This window comes from Antechinus flavipes, chromosome 4 (assembly GCF_016432865.1).
Source record: "Antechinus flavipes isolate AdamAnt ecotype Samford, QLD, Australia chromosome 4, AdamAnt_v2, whole genome shotgun sequence".
Classification (NCBI taxonomy): Eukaryota; Metazoa; Chordata; class Mammalia; order Dasyuromorphia; family Dasyuridae; genus Antechinus; species Antechinus flavipes.
Window position 1 is genome coordinate 23,477,081 of NC_067401.1, and position 18,375 is coordinate 23,495,455.

The 18,375-nt window shown below is 45.5% G+C and overlaps 1 protein-coding gene across 1 annotated transcript in view; it reads left to right on the forward strand.

The window, feature by feature from the left end:
* Positions 1-5,352: 5,352 nt before the first annotated feature.
* VKORC1L1 (vitamin K epoxide reductase complex subunit 1 like 1) overlaps positions 5,353-18,375 on the forward strand; it is a 40,760-nt gene continuing 27,737 nt past the window's right edge. The window contains exon 1 of the mRNA XM_051992026.1: positions 5,353-5,617. Within this exon, the coding sequence (XP_051847986.1) occupies positions 5,427-5,617 (191 nt within the window). The 5' untranslated portion in view covers positions 5,353-5,426. The remainder of the gene's footprint in view (positions 5,618-18,375) is intronic.

Sequence of the window (18,375 nt, forward strand, 5' to 3'; positions counted from 1 at the left end):
ATTCCCATTTCCTAAATGACCAATGAGGATACTTAAAAAACCCGGTCACGTTCCTTTAGAATCATGGTTTTCTAAAGTGTGATCTGAGAGATCTGGGTTCCATGCCCATGTGAGTGAGTGAGTTGAGCAAATCTCATGTGGCAGGCGTGAGGTTCACAAATAGAATTTTATAGAAGCCCCATGGAATTGTTCATCCCCTGAGTCCTTGAGTGGTTTAATTACGTTCTGGAATAGGTCTAAAGGGAAATGGTAACTCGGCTACTTTAATTCCCAAAGACATTTCAAGCAATAAGGAATCCACAGTATAACATTTTCCTAAAGATCTGATCTTTAGCATCATTTGGGAGTGGCTTGTTACATAATTCCTTGATCTGTGAACCTAGTTGTAGGCAGGACCTCACCAATAATGTCTGGATTGAATTTGATTTTCAGTTCATTCGACTCAATGCTAATCAATACTAAACGTGTAGAGAAGGTGACATTTTCTAGTTCCATCAAAGATACAAGGATTCAGAGCCTTTTGGGACATTTAAGGAATAGATTTGAGCCTTTTCCTTATTAAGCTGCGATTCTGTGATTTCTATATCCAAGAGAAGTGGTGTCTCATTCTCGGCCTCAAAACTTGCTAGAACAGGTTGTTTTGCAAGTACAGGAATTCTATGGGAGACATCTATCTGGAAAAAAAAAAAAAAACATTTCAAGAGTGATAACATTTTTCCATGGAAAGAGGACAAACTTTTTAAAAAATATTGTATATTATAAAAACAGGAGAAGCATTTAATATTTTTTAACCCATTTACTCTCAGGCCTTTTGCAAGTTGTTGGAGAATTACACAGAGTTTTTTAGGGGACTTAATTAAGGTAGAATTTTGTAATTTTACACAAAATGGTGAAAAATTCATAGACGTTCTATTGGCAGACAAATGTTTATAATACACATCCCCCTTAGGAATCCAGTATTTTGGAAGAATTATATTTGGTTTGTCTCTATTTTAAAAACAACTATATCTTGGTTGGTTTCGATGTTCTCGTCTTTTTAAAATAAAGTTCTCATCTTACAATGCCTGGGAAACAGGCATTTATCATTTTTAAAAAGTCATTTATTTCATATTAGTTATGTTATTTTTCCATGGAAGACCATAAAGTAACTCAATGACACTTTATTTGCTCTGTAAGCAGCACATAAGGTCTTTCTCCGAATCAGAAGCTTTTGTCAAGTATACAAACATGTTTTTATGCCATTATGGAGCCAAGAATCTAGGTGTTTAAACAAGATTTTTGGGAAGAGCTTTGAAAATAGGCACCTCCAATTCTTAAGGGACTCTGAAGACAACCTAAAGGCTTTTAAGAAAGGGGGCCACAGAAATATACAATGTGAGATATAAGTGATGGAGACAATCAAGTCAGCTCAGTCATTCTCTGAAATCCGTAAGGCTCTGGAAAATCTACAATCCTTTGGAAATAGTTGAGGATGTTTTGTGGGTTTGTCTTTTTTTTTTTTCCTCTGAGGCAATTGGGTTAAGTGACTTGCCCAGGGTCACATAGCCAGGAAGAATTAAGTATCTGAGGTCAGATTTGAACTCAGATCCTCCTGACCTCAGGGCTGGTGCATGAATTTGTCTTTTTAAAGTGTGACTGATTTCTACAGCATCTGATAAGGGAATAAATAGGATAGTGAGTCTTCCAAGGCTTAGAAGAGTCTCCTCAGCCTCGCCATGTTGATTCCTGGCTTCACTTGCTGATCTACCAATGACCAATTAAGACCAGAGGCAGACTAGTCTTTGAATTGGATGCAGTAGCAGACAGAGTGGCCAGGGGTGATAATGAAGTGGACCCTTAATGATGTTTTTTCTGGATGCTTCAGTGAATTGGGAGATGTGCTGTAATGAGGAGATATGCTAATTAATGTTGCTCATGATTAGAATAATAATAATGAGGACTTCATTAAACTTTCTAGACAACTTAGGGGGATAAGGTCAGATCTCTGGCATGAGGAAAAGAGCATTTGTATTTCTTTTATTGCCAGTCTACCTCAGGAAGGAACCTAGAAAGGATTAAAAAATTTTTTTTGATAGTTTCTTACTTTCAAAATACATGCAAAGATAGTTTTTTAACATTTTTGCAAAATCTTGTGTTCCAAATTTTCCCTCTTCCCTTCCCCCTACCCTTCCATACAATCCAGTACATGTTAAACATGTACAATTCCTCTATGCATATTTCCACAATTATCATGTTGCACAAGAAAAATAAGATCAAAAAGGGGAAAAAGTGAGAAAGAAAATAAAATGCAAGCAAACAACAAAAACAGTGAAAATGGGATGTGATCCACGCTCAGTTCCCACAGTCCTCCCTCTGGGTGCACATGGCTCTCTCCGTCACAACACCACTGGAACTGCCCTGAATCACCTCATTGCTATAAAGAGTCACGTCCATCAGAATTGATCATCCCATAATCTTATTGTTGTGTACAATGATCCTGGTTCTGCTCATTTCACTCAGCATCAGTTCCTGTAAGTCTCTCCATGTAAGTCTCTCTGAATTCATCCTGCTTGATCGTTTCTTACAGAACAATAATATTCCATAACATTCCTATCCCAGCACTTCAGTCATTCCCCAGCTGATGGGCAGCCACTCAGTTTCCACAAAGGGGTTTTCAACTTGGTTCTGCAGATGAGGAGAGTAGAAGAAAGAATACCATACTCATCACACCCGGGTGACCAACCAGATGAAACGAGAGCCAATGGCGTCCCTGGGATGGTTCCCTGGTATCATCTTCATAGAGAAGAACACAATTTGATCATAATTTCTGAGTTCACCACCCTTCCCCTCACCCAGCTATTTAAAAAAAAAATCTTCTTCCGTAAGGAGAGGTAACATGAGCAGGATGGGGGGGATGTGGAGACGGTGTCTGGACCTGGCCCAGCCGGACCCCTCTGGAGTGGGGCTGGTTTATGTTCTGGGGCTGTGGGAGGATTTTTGCACCATCCTGCTGCACACAGGCATGTGGCCAGGCAGCTGACGGGCCTCCAGCACGTTGCCACACCCTGAGGTTGACCCTTGCAGGCATTCCTGGTAGAAAATGCTTGGCAGGCAGCTTTCCCTGAAGGCCCAACCAATGGAACGGCAGGTCGGGGCTTCTTTATCAACTGACATTTGGCAAATGCCTGGCTTCTGGGGCAGAAACGCAAACTGGGCAAGGGAGCAAACATTTATTGGGTGCCTATTGTTTTTCGGGCACTGTGTTAAGCAAATATCTCAACTTAGGGAAAGATACTCTGACGTGGAAATTCTTTCAGCTCTTTTTCTTCTTCTCTGTCTCCCTCCCTTCCTCTCCTTCCTTTTCTTTCTCTCTCATCTCTTTCTCCCTCCTGTTTCCCCCCTCTTCCTCCCTCCTCTTTTTTTTATTCTCTCACTCTTTCTGTATCTGTCTCTCTCTCTTTTTTTCCCTCTCCTCTCCTCCTCTCTTCCTCCTTCTCTTTCTTCTTTCTTTCCCTCTCTTTCTCTGTCCCCTTCTTTCTTCCTCCTCTGTCTTTTCTTTTCCTCTTTCTCTGTTTTTTCTTTCTATCCCTTTTCTAATGTTAATGAACATTTCTGGCCAAAGTCTTATACATTCATTTACAGATAGGCGCCCTAATTATATTCCAGGCGATGACAAGGAAGGGAATCTCGGAAAACTTCATTTGACAGATAAATGTAAAAGTAGGCCAGTGCTCTACTCAGCGAGCTCTCCGGATGGTAAACTCCACAAAGGTGGGGAAAAAAAATCTCGCTTTTGAGTCTTCCCTTGGGCTGCTGTGTAGTCCGGACTTCCAGAGAACCCAAAGGATGAACTCGGGGTGAAGCCCGAATGCATCCTGTGTGACCCCTGTTTTCATGTGATCTCTCCCATTAAAATGAGACGTCCTCGAAGGTAGGGGATGTTTCCTTTTCCTGGCGTTCAGCCCCCGGTACCTGGGACAAGGCAGGCGCCTAATAAATGCTTGTGCTTTGTAAAATGGGGCTAATGATAATAGTCCCTACTTCCTGAGCTTGCTTAAGAGGATCTAGCGAGGTAATAAGTAAAGCAGGGAACCGAGGCGATCTCGGGAGGCGCGGGGGCCCGGGAGGTGAAGTCAGAGGAGAGGCACGAAGGCGAAGGCTTGCAGGGAGTGTTTTACAGGCGCGGGGGGCTCGGGGGCACCGGCCACAAGACCAGGGTCACTGGGTCCCGGGGAGCGAATAGAGGGAGAAAGCTGAGGGTGAGTTGGATTAAATGATTCTCCGGGGACCTCTGGGGCGAAGTGACCCGACCAAGGCACAACAGCAGCTTTCAGTCTCAGGACCGACCTCACCTCGGGACGTTCGGGAGGGGAAAAGGGATGGGGAAGGTTGTGGAGGGGAGAGGATGAGGGAAGGAAGAGATGCTCTAGGGGGGAGAATGGGAGGATGGGGGAGGGCGAGGATGCCCTATTAAAGGGAGGATCGGGGGAGGGCGGGGATGTTCTGAAGGCGAGGGAAGAGACGCTCTAGGAGGGAGAATGGGGGTGGGGACGCTCTGGATTGGGAGGATGGGAGAAAAGCAGGGATGCCCTATAAGGGGAAGATGGGGGGGAGGGTGGGGATGTTCTGAGGAGGAGGTTGCGGAGTGGGCGGGGATGCTCTGGAGGTGGAGAATGGGAGGAGAAAGGGGGAAGGAGAAGGGGGGGGGAGGGATACCCTGGAGGGGGAGGGAAGGAGGAGATACTCTAGGGGAGAGAATGAGGGATAGGGAAGCTCTGTAGGGGGATGCCCTTCACGGGGAGGATACGAGGGGATGCTCGGGAGGAAGGGGGTCTCCTTTCTGGAACATGGACCCTCGTGGGCGGGCCAGCGAACAGTCGCCTGCTCCAGGGCAGGAGTCTCGCCGCCGTGGCAGCCGGGTCAGGCGGGCACCCCTGGGACGCGGAGCCGCCCCTCCCTCCAGGCACGCCCTGCCCCTTTTGCGCGCGCCCCGAGCCACAGCCCCCTCCCCCCAAGAGCGCTCCAACCCCCCCCCCCTTCCCTAAGGCGGAGCCGCGCGTGGCCGAAGCAGCCGACAGGGGCGGGGGCGGGGGCGGGGCGCGCGCTCCCTTCTCCCTCCCCCCCGGCCCGGCCCGTCCGCGCGCCGTCAGGGGGCGGGGCCCGGCGGCGGCGCCTAAGCCAATGGGGCGCGGCGGCGGCGTGCGGCGGCAGCGGCGGCGGCAACGGCGGCCGCGGAGGAGGAGGCGGTAGAGGCGGCGGCGCGGCCGAGGAGGCGGCGGCGGCGGCTGCTGGGCTGGGGCTGGGGCTGGGCGGGGGCCGGCGCTGGGGTCAGCCTGAGGCTGGGTCGGGCCCCGGCGGGCGGCGGCGGCGGCGGTGGCTGAGACGGAGGGGAGCGGCGGCTGAGGCGGCGGCGGCGGCGGCGGCCGAGGAGGATCGGGCGGCGGAAGATGGCGGCGCCCGTGCTGCGGGTGTCGGTGCCGCGCTGGGAGCGGGCGGCCCGGTGCGCCGTGTGCGCCGCCGGCATCCTCATCTCCCTGTACGCCTACCACGTGGAGCGCGAGAAGGAGCGGGACCCCGAGGCACGGGCCCTGTGCGACCTGGGGCCCTGGGTGCGCTGCTCCGCCGCCCTCTCCTCCAGGTACGGTCCGGGCTTGGGGGTGCGGGAGGACGCGGAACAGGCCCGTCGGGGAATGAGGGTGAAACAGGGGGACTGGCCGGGTGGGGTCGGGCTGGACAGGTGGCGCGGCCCCGCCCTGCCTCGACCCGTGGGGAGCGCCGGGGATGGGGGTCCAGTCTCGAAAGGTAAGGGGGACCGCGGGAGAGCCGGCGTGGGCCCAAGGGGTCCGTGGAGGCGGGGGCCAGGCCGCTTCTGACCCACCCGCGAGCGTGACCTTGCCCTGCCACGAGACGCTCGCCGCCCCTCCGGACGTTGCGGGTGTCTGGGCAGGAGGCAACCGGGTATCCCGGGCCGCACCTGGGCAGCCGCGGGGTCCCTCGGACCGAGCTGTGCCCCCGCGGTTGGGCATTTGCTCGGAAACAAGTTCCTCGATTTGCTTGCGAGACGCAAACTTGAGGGGAGCTCTGGGCGTGGGTGGTCCGGTCCGGACTGGGGAGGCCCGGCTGTTCGGGGCTCCTGAAGATGTTAATTAGCCCCTCCTGACCCGGCCTGCTTGGCCGCCGGTTCGTGTCCACGCAGAGCGGCCAGTCCTGCGCACGCGGTGGGTGCTGGCCGGCCTGGGAGCCCCGTCGTCGCCTTGCAAGTGGATGAACTTTCTCTGACACTGGAGACTTTCAGAAGGAGCCCCCCTACGAACGCTGTAACCCTTTGGAAATGGACCAATGGGTGCAGTGTTGACAACGTCAGATCTGCCGGTTTGTTTTTACCCTTTTCCCATTTTCTAGTCTCACACTCGGGAGGAATTAAACACAGAAAAATTACCATATGCCACAGGAGTAGAGTAATTTGCAACAGAGTCACATCTCCGGGAGAGAACCCGGCACCGGGTAGTGGGTTGGGCTTGAGGCTTGACTGTCATTAGGCAGCTGCTGGCCTTAGTTTACTCCTCTATAAAATGGGGTTGATTTAATGGCTTCTGAGGGTCCTTTGGCTCTAGGTCTATGAAACAGAGTTCGGGACACAGTTTTGATGTGTCTGAAATTGAGGTTACAGAATTATTTAGATGTGTGGGGAAGATATGGTTAGGTGAAAGAAGAATGAGTAAATCTTATATTAGGGAGAGGCAGGAGATACCTTCATGTGATTTCATTTGCCATAGAGGTCATGAGAGATAATCATAAATAATTTCTTAAAGAGATTTATTAACGTACAGTAAGTGTATTCTCCAGTAACTTGATACAACACCATTTTAATTTTTTGAAGTAGTTTGGAGGATTTAGAAGCATGAACCTAGTTTTATTTATCCCCTAGAAATGGAGTGAAGGTGGCTAAGAGTTTTCATTTTGTCAGGGTCTTAGAAATAGCCTTAAATGTACATAGGAACAGAACAGCTGTTTCCTACTTCTAGTTGTATTTTTTTGTTATTTGATTCAGGTCTTAATCATCAGTCAGCAGAAGCATGAACAATATCACTAATATAGAAAAGTTTGAGCTCTTATAGACTAATAGAATTGGAGTACAAGAGTGAACAAGAGGAAAATGTAATGAAGATTCTGATTTGAGTTCTTTTCCCTTTTCCAGCAAGCATTAACTCGTGTGACTTGGAGTTGCTTAACTACTCCATCCCAGTTTCTCACTCTATCGTAGGTATGCTGTCAGATAAGGAAGATGGAAGGTTTGGAAAGATTCTGAAGATTGCTTTTTTTTAAATAGCAAAATAAGTAGTCTACAAAAACCAGCTTTTCTTTATACTCATTGATGCTACAGACACATTAAAGGGCAAAGGGTGAATCATAGAATCTTCATTTATTTAAGTTTTTGTTCCTTAAGATGACAAAGTACACACAGTGAATTTAAGTTGTTCATGGGCTGTTCGACTAACTACTATGTGGCACTCCTTAAGAATGTAGCCGAAGGCCATTTAAAGCACTTTAAGAGGGGTGATAAAACACAAAAATGAGAGTACTTTCTAGGTGGTCTAAATCACTATATAAAAAGTACCAAATGATCTGTCTCTTGAGGGAATACGACTATGACAGCTAGGATAGTTTTGTAATGCTTCAAGACTGCCTTGGAAATAGTTATCAGAATGGTTTGGTGCATAGAAAGCTTCTCTGGATTGTAAAATTAGTATCAGATTGGTCATCCCCTCCTGTTTTGCCCAAAGTGATAGGAAGGGAAAGTGTGATCCATTAAATTCCTTTTGGGCTTGGTGCCCAATTCCTTGAGGATCTTGTTTGATAAAGACTTTACAAATCACCTAGCCATCCTCCTCATGAGGAAACTGAGGCCTAAGGAGGTGAATATGATAGCGTTGGTGGTGGTGGTTTATTTAGCATGTTGACATAACATATATGGTTTTATGGAACTGAAGTGCCTGGGGCCTCCCTTTGACTCTGCAGGCAGAACAGAGCTAACAAAACTGGACTCAAATGTTTGAGGGCCATTTCCCTGGAGGGCCTTTTCTAATCAAGTGGCTCCTGGTTCCTGAGAATAAAGGGACAAAAAGGAGACAGTTCTTGTCCTCAAGGAGCTTCTGTTTTATAGTAGGGGGAGGGAGCAACACAAACAAATGAAGTGGAAAGTCACTGGGGGGAATGCAGTGGGGAGAGGCAGGGATCATTTGCAGCAGCAGCAGCAAAGGCCTCTCAGAGTCCGGGAGGGTTGGGCAGGGCCTGGAAGGCAGCTGGGATCCCGACTGGTCTGGGCCTGCTTAGATGTGAGCAGGAAGCCTCCTGGTGAAGTGGTTGGGGGAGCCCGCCTGGGAGGCCTGACGCCAGGCTGCTGCCTACATTGGGCAGCTGCAGCTAGCACAGATTCGAGCCTCGCTGCTCTGCAGTGAGGGACCGTGTGCCCGATAGTCACAGCCAGATTCTTTAAAAAGCCCAGGCTGGGAATTCCAGCGTGGAGCGAGGATTTCCTTTATTGACACAGCGAGGTGGCAGATTGTGGCAGTCTGGTTGATAGACCCTTTTTCAGATAATGTTTATAAGTAACTGATGGAACACTCAAGCCTTTTAATTGGAAATTAGTCATAATAAAATGTAATTTTTCCCTCATCTGAGTTCACAGACCTCCTGAAATCTGTCCATGGAAACCAGTTTAAGAACCTCTGACCTAAAGTCCGGAAGACCTGAGTTCCAGTCCTATCTCCGTTATAAGGCAGTGTGACCATAGGCAGGTCACTTAACCCCTGTGTGCTTCAGCTTCCTCATTCTAATTTGAGGGAGATAGACTGAGAGTTTTCCTAACTCCAGACCTGATCCAGTGAAAATAGGAAGGTTTGTTCTAGTGTTTAACTTTGACAAAAATGGATGTAAAATCCACGTATGTATACATATGCACATAAATCTGTATACATATATATAAAAATATAATTACTATATAACCTTGTTTCTTGATATGGAAACCAGAGGAAAAAACCCTGAGGGAGTCTAAAATTTTAGTGTCAGTAAACTTAAAGCAGAAGGAAACTGAAGGTATCAATGGAGATCTAGAAGTGGAAAGAATACTGAGACTATTTGCCTTTCTTATTTTGCCATTATCTTCCCATTTTACAGGTGAGGGACCTGGGGCTTGTAGAGATCAGGTCATTTGCTCAAGGTAATCCAGCGGGAAAATGTGACCTGTTCTCTGACCCTAAAACTAGTGCTCTTTGCACTGTACAGAATCATAATAACTTGTATTTTCTTAACACTCTCTGGTTTCCAAGGTCTGCTATCTCATACTGACTCATAGATATAGTGAAGAAATGCTATGAACAAATGGTTTATTTCTTGGAGTTGTTGCATTGCAGAATGTCTTTTAGGAGTCTTTTCCTAAATTTTTGATCAGTTGCCATTCAAAAATCTCAGTCTAACATAGCCTCACCATTGAAAGTACAAGTCACACTCTGAAGTTGATGACTTCCCTAATCCTGTTGCTTTCAAATTCTATTACAAATAATAATCGTAATCTTGGCATACACAAATATTTGATGCCTCTTTTTTCTTGCCTTGCCCAGGACTTTCTGCGTTAGTTTTGTTCAGTTTAATTTAAAAAAACAAAACAAAACAACACAGCAGATCCTAGAATTAGAATCTAGGTGTCCTAACTCATTCACCCAGGATTCTAAGTATTGTTAGTTGAAAATAAGTTAAATTTATGTAAAATAAAGTTTTTGTTTTTGTAGTGTACCGGGTTTGAAAGCCTTGGAAAGTCTTTGGAGCCCATAGTTTAGGCCAGGACATTCTGGTGACCTTGTAACCTTCTTACCTAGGAGGGGTACATGAATTTCTTGCTTTCTAAAGAGGAGGAAACTGAGGCTTAGGATTGAATGACCTGCCCATTTGTTAGGCTTTTATTAAAGATCATAAACTGATCATAAAGATAAGTAGAGCAGTTGTGTCAAACTCAAGTAGAAATGGGGAATGTTGATCCATCCATAAGGGTCCCTCTGCTTCATATTGACTTAGTTGTAAAACATAGTGTTATGCAAGGGTTATTTTTACTTTTTTTGTTAAATATTTCCCAGTTATATTTTCATCTGTTCAGCCTATACCTGGGTTGCTCACCACAGCTCTGTGTTAGTTAATTCTAGATTAGAGAACCCAAGTGAAGAGGGGGAAGAGCTTTGCATTTAGAGGCAAAAGGGTTTGGGGGCTCCATACTTAATATATGACCTTGATCATACTGTTTACCCTTCTCTAGGCCTCTTTCCTTATCTCGAAAATGCAGCTCATTTGCACCTTCATTTTGCAAATTAAAACACTGAAGCTTTACCAATAACTATCCAGTTGCCCTAGATGATAAAAGATGGAAATAATGCTGAAGGGCTGTAGGAATACACAGTTGGTGAAACTGTGAACTGACCCAGCCATTCTGGAAAACAGTTTGAAATTAGGGGAGAAAAATCATGACTGTACCACCAATCCAGGGAGTAGAAAAACTTATAAATATGAAAATATAGATAGTGGGACTTAAAAATAAATAGCCAAAAACCGGGATGGAAAAAGCATGTGGCCATCAATTTGGAGGAGGGGACTGGAGAATAACTGGATGCACAGATACTTGGAACATTTTAAAGTATGCTTCGAGAAATGAAATTTAGAGAAACATGGGCTGATTCTTACACTGTGTACAGTGACTACAGCAGAACCACGAGAGAAATAGGCCCAATGAGGAGGGTGGTGTTAATGAAAAAGGTGATTAGAAAAAGCCTAACTCAGTTTGACTGTTTTAAGGATGAAACTGTTCTCTGCTTCTCAGTATAGAAAAGAGTGGGACAGCAGTTTACTCTGACCAGTGTGATTGTGCTAAGGGTGAGTTGTGCTTAATTGTTTCCTTTGTTAAAAGTTTTTCGAGAAGAATATCCAATATCTGGAAATGACTTTTAAAAAACAACAAAAAAGGCATTGTTGGATAAGATGCCTTTCAATTTCCTTTCCAGCGCTTTAGTTCTACAGTCCATTAAATTCTATGGTCTCTGTATCACTTTGGTTGTTAAACTGGATTTCCAGCTGTTCCTGGAGCTCAGCAGGCTGTCAACCTTACTTGTTTTACCATTCATGATGTTCTGCTCAGGTGCCACCACTTCCTTCCATAAAGCCTTCCTGGAGAAAATCTCTTTCTCTGGTTTTGGGAAGAGGATTATCTGGATCTCTCCTCTGATCTATCAGTTAATTACCTTACATTATCACCTATCTCTGTGTGTATAATACACACGTACATGTATCTGTTCAAGTAAAACAAGACCATTTGTATGCCTGAAATTCACTCCTTCCTCACTTCCACCTTGTAGAATTCCTTACTATAAGTCTCATCTCAGTGCCATCTCTCATATTACTCTTACACTAGTATCACAGAGTGATTGTAGGAGGTGTGTGTCTAAGCCATACCTAGCCATAATTGTAATCACTTACTGCGCGTTGCTTCTTCAGTCAAACTGAGACCTGTTAAAGACCTTAGCTTAAAAAGGTCAAGATCTCCTACTGCATCCAGGGCCATCTCCAGTCATCTTGACATATCTTGGTGCTAGACCCAGCTGGCTCTGGAAGAAAAATTCTTAAGTCATCTTTGAGAAGGAAGAACAAATAATAAATAGACTAGTTGGTGTATATATAGATATATTTATTTCTATGTTATGTTTTACATGTTTATGTAGTTTATATATTATGTATATTTTATACCTATATATGGATATGAAGAATAAATACAAAAATTTAGGCAGGAAAGAGTAATAGCAATTGGGGCACTAGAAAAAGCCTCTTATAGGAGGGAGTGCTTGTTGGCTCTTGAAAGAAGGGATTGGGAATGTTTGAAGGCAATAGGAAAGGCATGAGTAAATAGGAGGAAATTGAGTGAAGGGTTGAGGGAACAATCTACTGGAAAGGAAAGGGGAAGAGATCAAGGATACCTAGAGGAGTTGGCCTGGCAAGTAGAGAGTAGGGGATGCAGGGAGAAGAGGGAGTAAATGGCCTACTTTTTCCTCAGTAAAGTTAAGAATCCAGGTCTTCTGCAGGGAGATCGGGGTGGGGGGTGGGGAAGAAAAACATGTAAGAGGCCTGAAGAGGGAAAGAGGTTTGGAATAGCTTCTGTGAGTGAGATGGAGTGGAATGAAAGATTGCTTTTGTGAGGGTGGTGGTTGTACTTGTTTTGGGTCCCAAGAGTGGAAATCGTGCAGGATTGGGGACAAGGGGACAAGAGGGTCTATGGGTAGAATGCCGATGTGCTATTGAATTGGTAATTGTTGAATCAAGGTTGGGAAAGGAGGAAAGTAGATTTGAAGTAGTAAGGAGTGGAAGAATAACAGGTCTTGGGGAGGGTGGAGAATACGATTGAGGCATGCCCTAGGAGAGATATGGAGTATAGGGAGATGAGGGACAGAGTATGAATAGCAGAGTGCTTGGCTGGGAGATCCAGCACAGTGGGAGAGCTGGCCCTGGGCTCTGAGGAGGGCATGTTGAAATGATCTGCAAATCGAACGGCTGCTAAACTAGAAAAAGGAAGGAGGATGACCTGGCAGCTGTGATTGGAGGAAGGGACAATTTTAATACATTTTCACAAATCCTGGTCTCTTAAATCTCAGTTGTTCTATATGACTGTCCTATTTGTTTAAAAAAAAAAAAGTCACATGCAAGTTTGCCAACTGTATCTGCCATTGGCTGTCAAAATCTTGACTGACTTCATGATTGGGGTCTTAATAGTGATATAGCATAATTTAAGTTGAAGACTTTGAGTTCATATAACTTTTTTTTTAAGTTAAAACTAAAACCATTTTCTCAATTTAAATGAGAATACAAAAGCTGTTTGGGCTGAATAATTTGGCCAGATGTTTACAGGTTGCTTTTATTTCTTTTCTGGGACAATTCTGTGGAATTTGTTCAATAAGTTTATTTAAGTTTAAATTAAGAACATTTCATGATAATTCTCTTGCAAGCTTCCTAGGAAAAGCAGTAGTTGTGTGAATGGCACTAGAGTACAGTATTTTTGTCCTTGAAAACTGACAGCATTAGTGATTAGTGCATATTAAGAGAAACCAATAATTGATATAAATGGTTTCAAAGTAAGAAGCATATTATCTTGTGCCTCAGAATAAGAGGCCACCATTATGTTGAGGTTTTTTTAAAGTTTCTCAGTTTATCAATCCCAGAACCTTACTGGGAGCTAATGTACTTTGGATAAAGGGATTGTAACTTGAAAATTTTATGCAAGGTCTTCCCTTTTGAGAATAAAAAATGGATGGCTTGTTTTCTTAAGCAGGCTTTGGAGAGGTTAGGATTTATCTGCTTTTGCTAATATTGATGATCATAGACACTAAGGAAAATACTGGTCCCATATATCAGCAGATGAACATTTGTTAAGAGTTTACTGGGTAGTAGGTACTGTGAATTTGCCCTTGTTCTTAAGGAAATTCCTTTGTGCTGGAGGAAGGGGTTACTGCCCAATCACAAATGAATACCTACACCCGCTGGGAGCAGAAAAGCTGCCTCCTGAACTGAGCATTGATTGACTTGAGTTTGAGGACTTCCAGGAGGAGGGACAGCGCATTGAAAGACACTCTACTCTCTCTTTCCTCCCCGGGGGAGGAAAAGGAGAATTGCATAAAGATCAACCAGTTTAGCTGCTTTTGCATTTGGGATCTAAAACCAGATTTAGTCCATGTTCTCTAGGAATTTAAAGTAGAGTGCACTTATCTCTTTCACTTTGAGACTTTCCCTATGGCAGTTTCAATATGTCATAGGTTGGCATAAGAAATTAATTGGGAATTTGGGGGCAAAGGCCAGCAGATGATATCAAGAAGGGCCTATGACCAAATACTTGACCCAGATTTTGCAAAAAGGTATTGTAAACTCCCCAGAAGAGGAAAAATCCAGACTTCTCTGGTAGGAAGGGAGGGACAGACAATTATATGGATTTTTCCAGATGGCGGGGGTGCTGGAGTGATGTGAGATAACTATAAATCAGCTAGTCTCCCCACATTGCGAAGTCCTGTCAGTTCTGTTTTCATCGGACCTTTGGCATCTGTACCCTTGTCTCCATTGCCTTTGAACCTGCTTGGATTATTTTAACCGCCTCCCTCCTCCAAACTCACTGATCTTGGTTCTTCTCTAATCTTGCTGTCTCTGCCTCCCCAAGTGTCTCCAATCTGGCCTCTTCTCTCTAATCACAGGAAGACTTCTGGTCTCTCACCCTCATCACTTTGTCTGAAGCTGGGTCCAGTAGTCTCCAACCTCCAGGTCTAAGGTTCTATGGTGTCACTCTCCTATTCAATAAATTGCAGTAGCTCCCTATTGCTCCTAGGAGATCTCCTTCAGCCCTTCACAGCCTGATCCTAGCTTTCCCCATGGGCCATTACACATTTTCCCCTGTCCTCCCTACAACCGGCCCAGACCGCTTTTGCTCACATCTGATGTTTTATTTCATCTCCTTTGTTTTGTGCTCCCTCACCTGTCTCCCAGAATTTGGGTTTTTCTTTGAGGTTTAGGAGTCCATCCCTTTTGCTTGGAGGAAGAAGCAGAGAATCATAGAGGTTAAGTGGATTTCTTCATAGTTACATAGATCAAGGCTTGATTTTTTTTTCTTTAACTCTAGGAACTGGCTGCCAAGCTCAGTAGGAGCCTGATGTATTTTGTACCTCTTAAAGAATGAAAAATAAAACATGGCCAGTTCACTCTATGTTACTGTAAGTCATTGGTTTCCAGTTCTAGGTGGAGATCCAAATTGAGGTCCCTGAGGACTCTCCAGAAGGATCTACTCCAAAAGGGACTTGTCTAGGGGCCCTTTGGCTTTTTTTCTCCTCTGTCCATCTCCCTTTGGGGACCTGGGGTCTTCTGGTTGGAGTGGGCCCCTCGGAATCCCAGAATGCCAAGCCCTTCCTTTGCCACATGTGTGTCATGTACAGTCTCAATGCCCTTGAAAGAGATTGCAGAGCATCTTGTTCATAATCAGGAATCCTCTCAGTGACAGTTGGCAAGTTGTCATCTGACAGGACCTCCAGTGGGGATGATGGGGAGACCCAAGTCCTTCAGGCCGGCCCCAATGAGTGGGAAGTGTTCCCAGTCCTGGAGCCTATAGCTGGGTGTCCCTGGCTGGAGCAGCAGCAGAGGCCTCCTCCACATGGCCATCCTTATGAGGCAGACACTCTGTGGCCTGTGGGTAGAAAGGCAAATCAGCCCCTTTCCCTCAAGCTGTTTGCATTTTGTCGGAGTGGGAGAAGGAAACAATATGTACACAGAAAATGAAATACCGAATAGAGCAGATCTCATTACTCGGGGGTGAATCAGAGTAGGCTTCCTGTGGGAGGTGCCAGGGTAGAGAGTGGTGAGGGAGCCCTCTGGGGCAAAGGTGGGGAGGGGGAAGCAGGACCAATGTGCCCAGAAGAAGGGTGAAGGAGCAGTAATGCACTGTGATTCTGGAGCCAGGTTATGAAGGCCTTGGGAAACCAAAGAGAGGAACCCACATCTCTATCCCTAAGACAAGGCAAAAGGGACCTCCTGAAGGTTCTTCCTGTGCTTTAGGGCTGTGGCTTTGGTAACTGTGGCCTGGAGATCAGGGAAGAGGCTCGTGCAGTAATTTGGGTCAGAGGTGAGAACTTGAGGAGAATGGTGACCTGGTGTTGTGGGAGATGTGGGGCCCAGGCTGTGCAGATGGGATTGATGAGATTTGGCAAGCAATGGATGAAGGAGAAGAGCCAAGGGTTTGAACCTGGCTCATGGAAAAAAGGCTGGGCTTAGGGAGATGGGAGGGGCAGGATGCCTCCAGCATCTGGAGCTGGTAATCATGGAGCATCCAGGTGGTGTGGCACAGAGAGCTGGGCCTGGCTGTGTGACCCTGGACAAGTCACTTCACCCTGTCTGCCTTTGTTTCCTCATCTCTCAAATGAGCTGGAGAAGGAAATGGCCAACCACTCTGCTACCTGCCAAGAAAACCCCAACTGGGGCCATGAAGAGTTGGACGTGCCTGAAAGCCTTGGTGTAAAACAGGACACAGGCTGTTGGTTCCATAGAACTGGAGATGAACAGGGAGAACTTAGGGCTTCTACTGAACCTCCTGAATTCTGGTGTCCCACACTGAGGACCCTGCTATAAATGGGTCTCACATCTGGGAGCTGCCGCTTTCCTCCTTGCTGGGTACGGTGAGCCAGCTTCAGGACCAGAAGAGCAAGGTTCAAGATCTGCTTTTGACCCGGTTGGTTTTGTGATCCTGAGCCAGTCCCGTGGCTAGCCGGTGCAGAGAGGCTGCACTCAGCATTAAGAAGTGACCTTTCCCTGCCCAGGAATTCCATGTGTCAGTGAAATGGTAAGCCTAGGCTCTGGCCCTGCCCTGGCAAGAGGTCTGGCCCTTCTTGACCTCCTGAGCGTAACCCATGGTGAAAGAGAAACATGTGTGAGAGGGTCTTTGGCTTTTGTCATTTGGAAGGCTGTCTGGGAGGCATTGGGTGCCTGTCATGACCCAGCTCTTGGCCACCACCTTAACTCAGTGCTGATGGGTGGTGAGGAGGGGCACAAAAAAGCCTTGCCTTCCTCTGGGGAAGGCATCTGCTTGGGCAAAGCCAGGCTGCTGGCTTTAAAAGGGCCAGCCTTGGAGCAGATTGATTCTTCCAGATTATTTTTTGTCAGTCAAGAAAACATTTTATTAATAGTGTACTAAGGCCTGCAGAAGATGAAACAGCCTCTGCCCTCAGGGATCTTAGGTTCTTGGCCAGCTCCTATTTCCTTTGACTTCTTTCTAGGCTTATGTATCACTTGCTCTTGCTTAGGGGTTAGTCAGTTCTTAGGATGCCTTGATTAAAAAATAACTTTGGAGTAAAATCATATTTTTTTTTCTTTTTAATAGCATTTTATTTTTTTTCCAATTACATGTAAAGATAGTTTTCAAAATTCACTTTTATATTATTTTGAGTTCCATATTTTTCACACTTTTCTCCCCCTCCCCAAGATGGCAAGCAGTCTGATACAGGTTATACATGTGTAATCATATTAAACATATTTCCATTTGAGTCATGGTGTGAAAGAAGAATCAAAACAAAAGGGAAAAACCACAAGAAATAAAAAGTGAAAATAGTATGCAGTGATCTGTATTGAGACTTCATCAGCTCTCTCTCTCTGGATTGGACAGCATTTTGTGTCTCGAGTCTGGGAATTGGCATGTATTGCTGAGAAGAGCTAAGGCAGTCAGGTGATCATCGCACAGCCTTGCTCTTACTGTGTCTCCCATTCTGGTTCTGCTCACTTTACTCAGCATGAGTTCATCTTAAGTCTTCCTGGGTTTTTCTGAAATCTGCCCACTTTTTATTTCTTAGAAAAGCAGCTTAGTTTAAAAAAAAAAAATGAGCCTAACTGCCTTCATTTATAGGCCATGTACAAATACTTCTGATACATGTTTCTTTTGAATTTCATTTGAAAGTAAATGGCAGCTAGGTGACGCAGTGGAGAGAGCACCAGCCCTGAAGTCAGGAGGACCTGAGTTTAAATGTGGTCTCAGACACTTAACACTTTCTGGCTGTGTGACCCTGGGCAAGTCACTGAACCCCAATTGCCTCAGCAAAATTAATTAAACAATTGAAAGAAAGTAGATGGTGTCAGGCTCTGGCAAAGTTGTGAAAATTCTTAGGTCAGTTTACCCGCCTCTCCCTTCTGCACCCTTCTCTACCCTCCTCCCCCAAAGTTTACAAGTAATCCTTTCAAAACCTCCCAGAGCTCATCTGGATTTTTGTTTTCTCTCATTATATCCTTCCTTTCTGACAGAGTACCTGGCACATGGGCATATTCCTAAGAACCTTTGGAATAGAATGGGGTTTTCTCAAGCTCCTCTATTCTTGGTCCCTGACCTCTGGGCCTGGTTCAGCTTGTCCCAGATCTGAATCCCAGGCTTTAAATAGGGTCTCCCTAGGTAGAGCCCTGAGGTCTTCTCCTTTTTCTGGCCACCTCTCCTCAGATGGGCCACGCTGGCTGGCCTGGTGGGTAGGACTGCCGACATTTCTTGGAGGTGCAGGGCTTTCCCAAGGTTTCTGGGCCTCCCTCAGATGCTCTTGGTGGTGGCTGAATATTCTCTTTAAACTACTTCCGCATGTCGGAAAAATTTTTTCTTTTTATTTGCAAAATTTAATTTATATACTATATCAGTATTAAGTATTAAATTTAAATTAAATTAAATTTAAAATTAAATTATTACTTTTTTTTTCCGCAAAAAACTTATTACATAATATTTATGTTACAAGACATACTTATACATAGGACATTCATATATATTCCCCTGTTCCTGGCTCCCTGCAGGACTGGAGTCCTTCTGGCCACTTT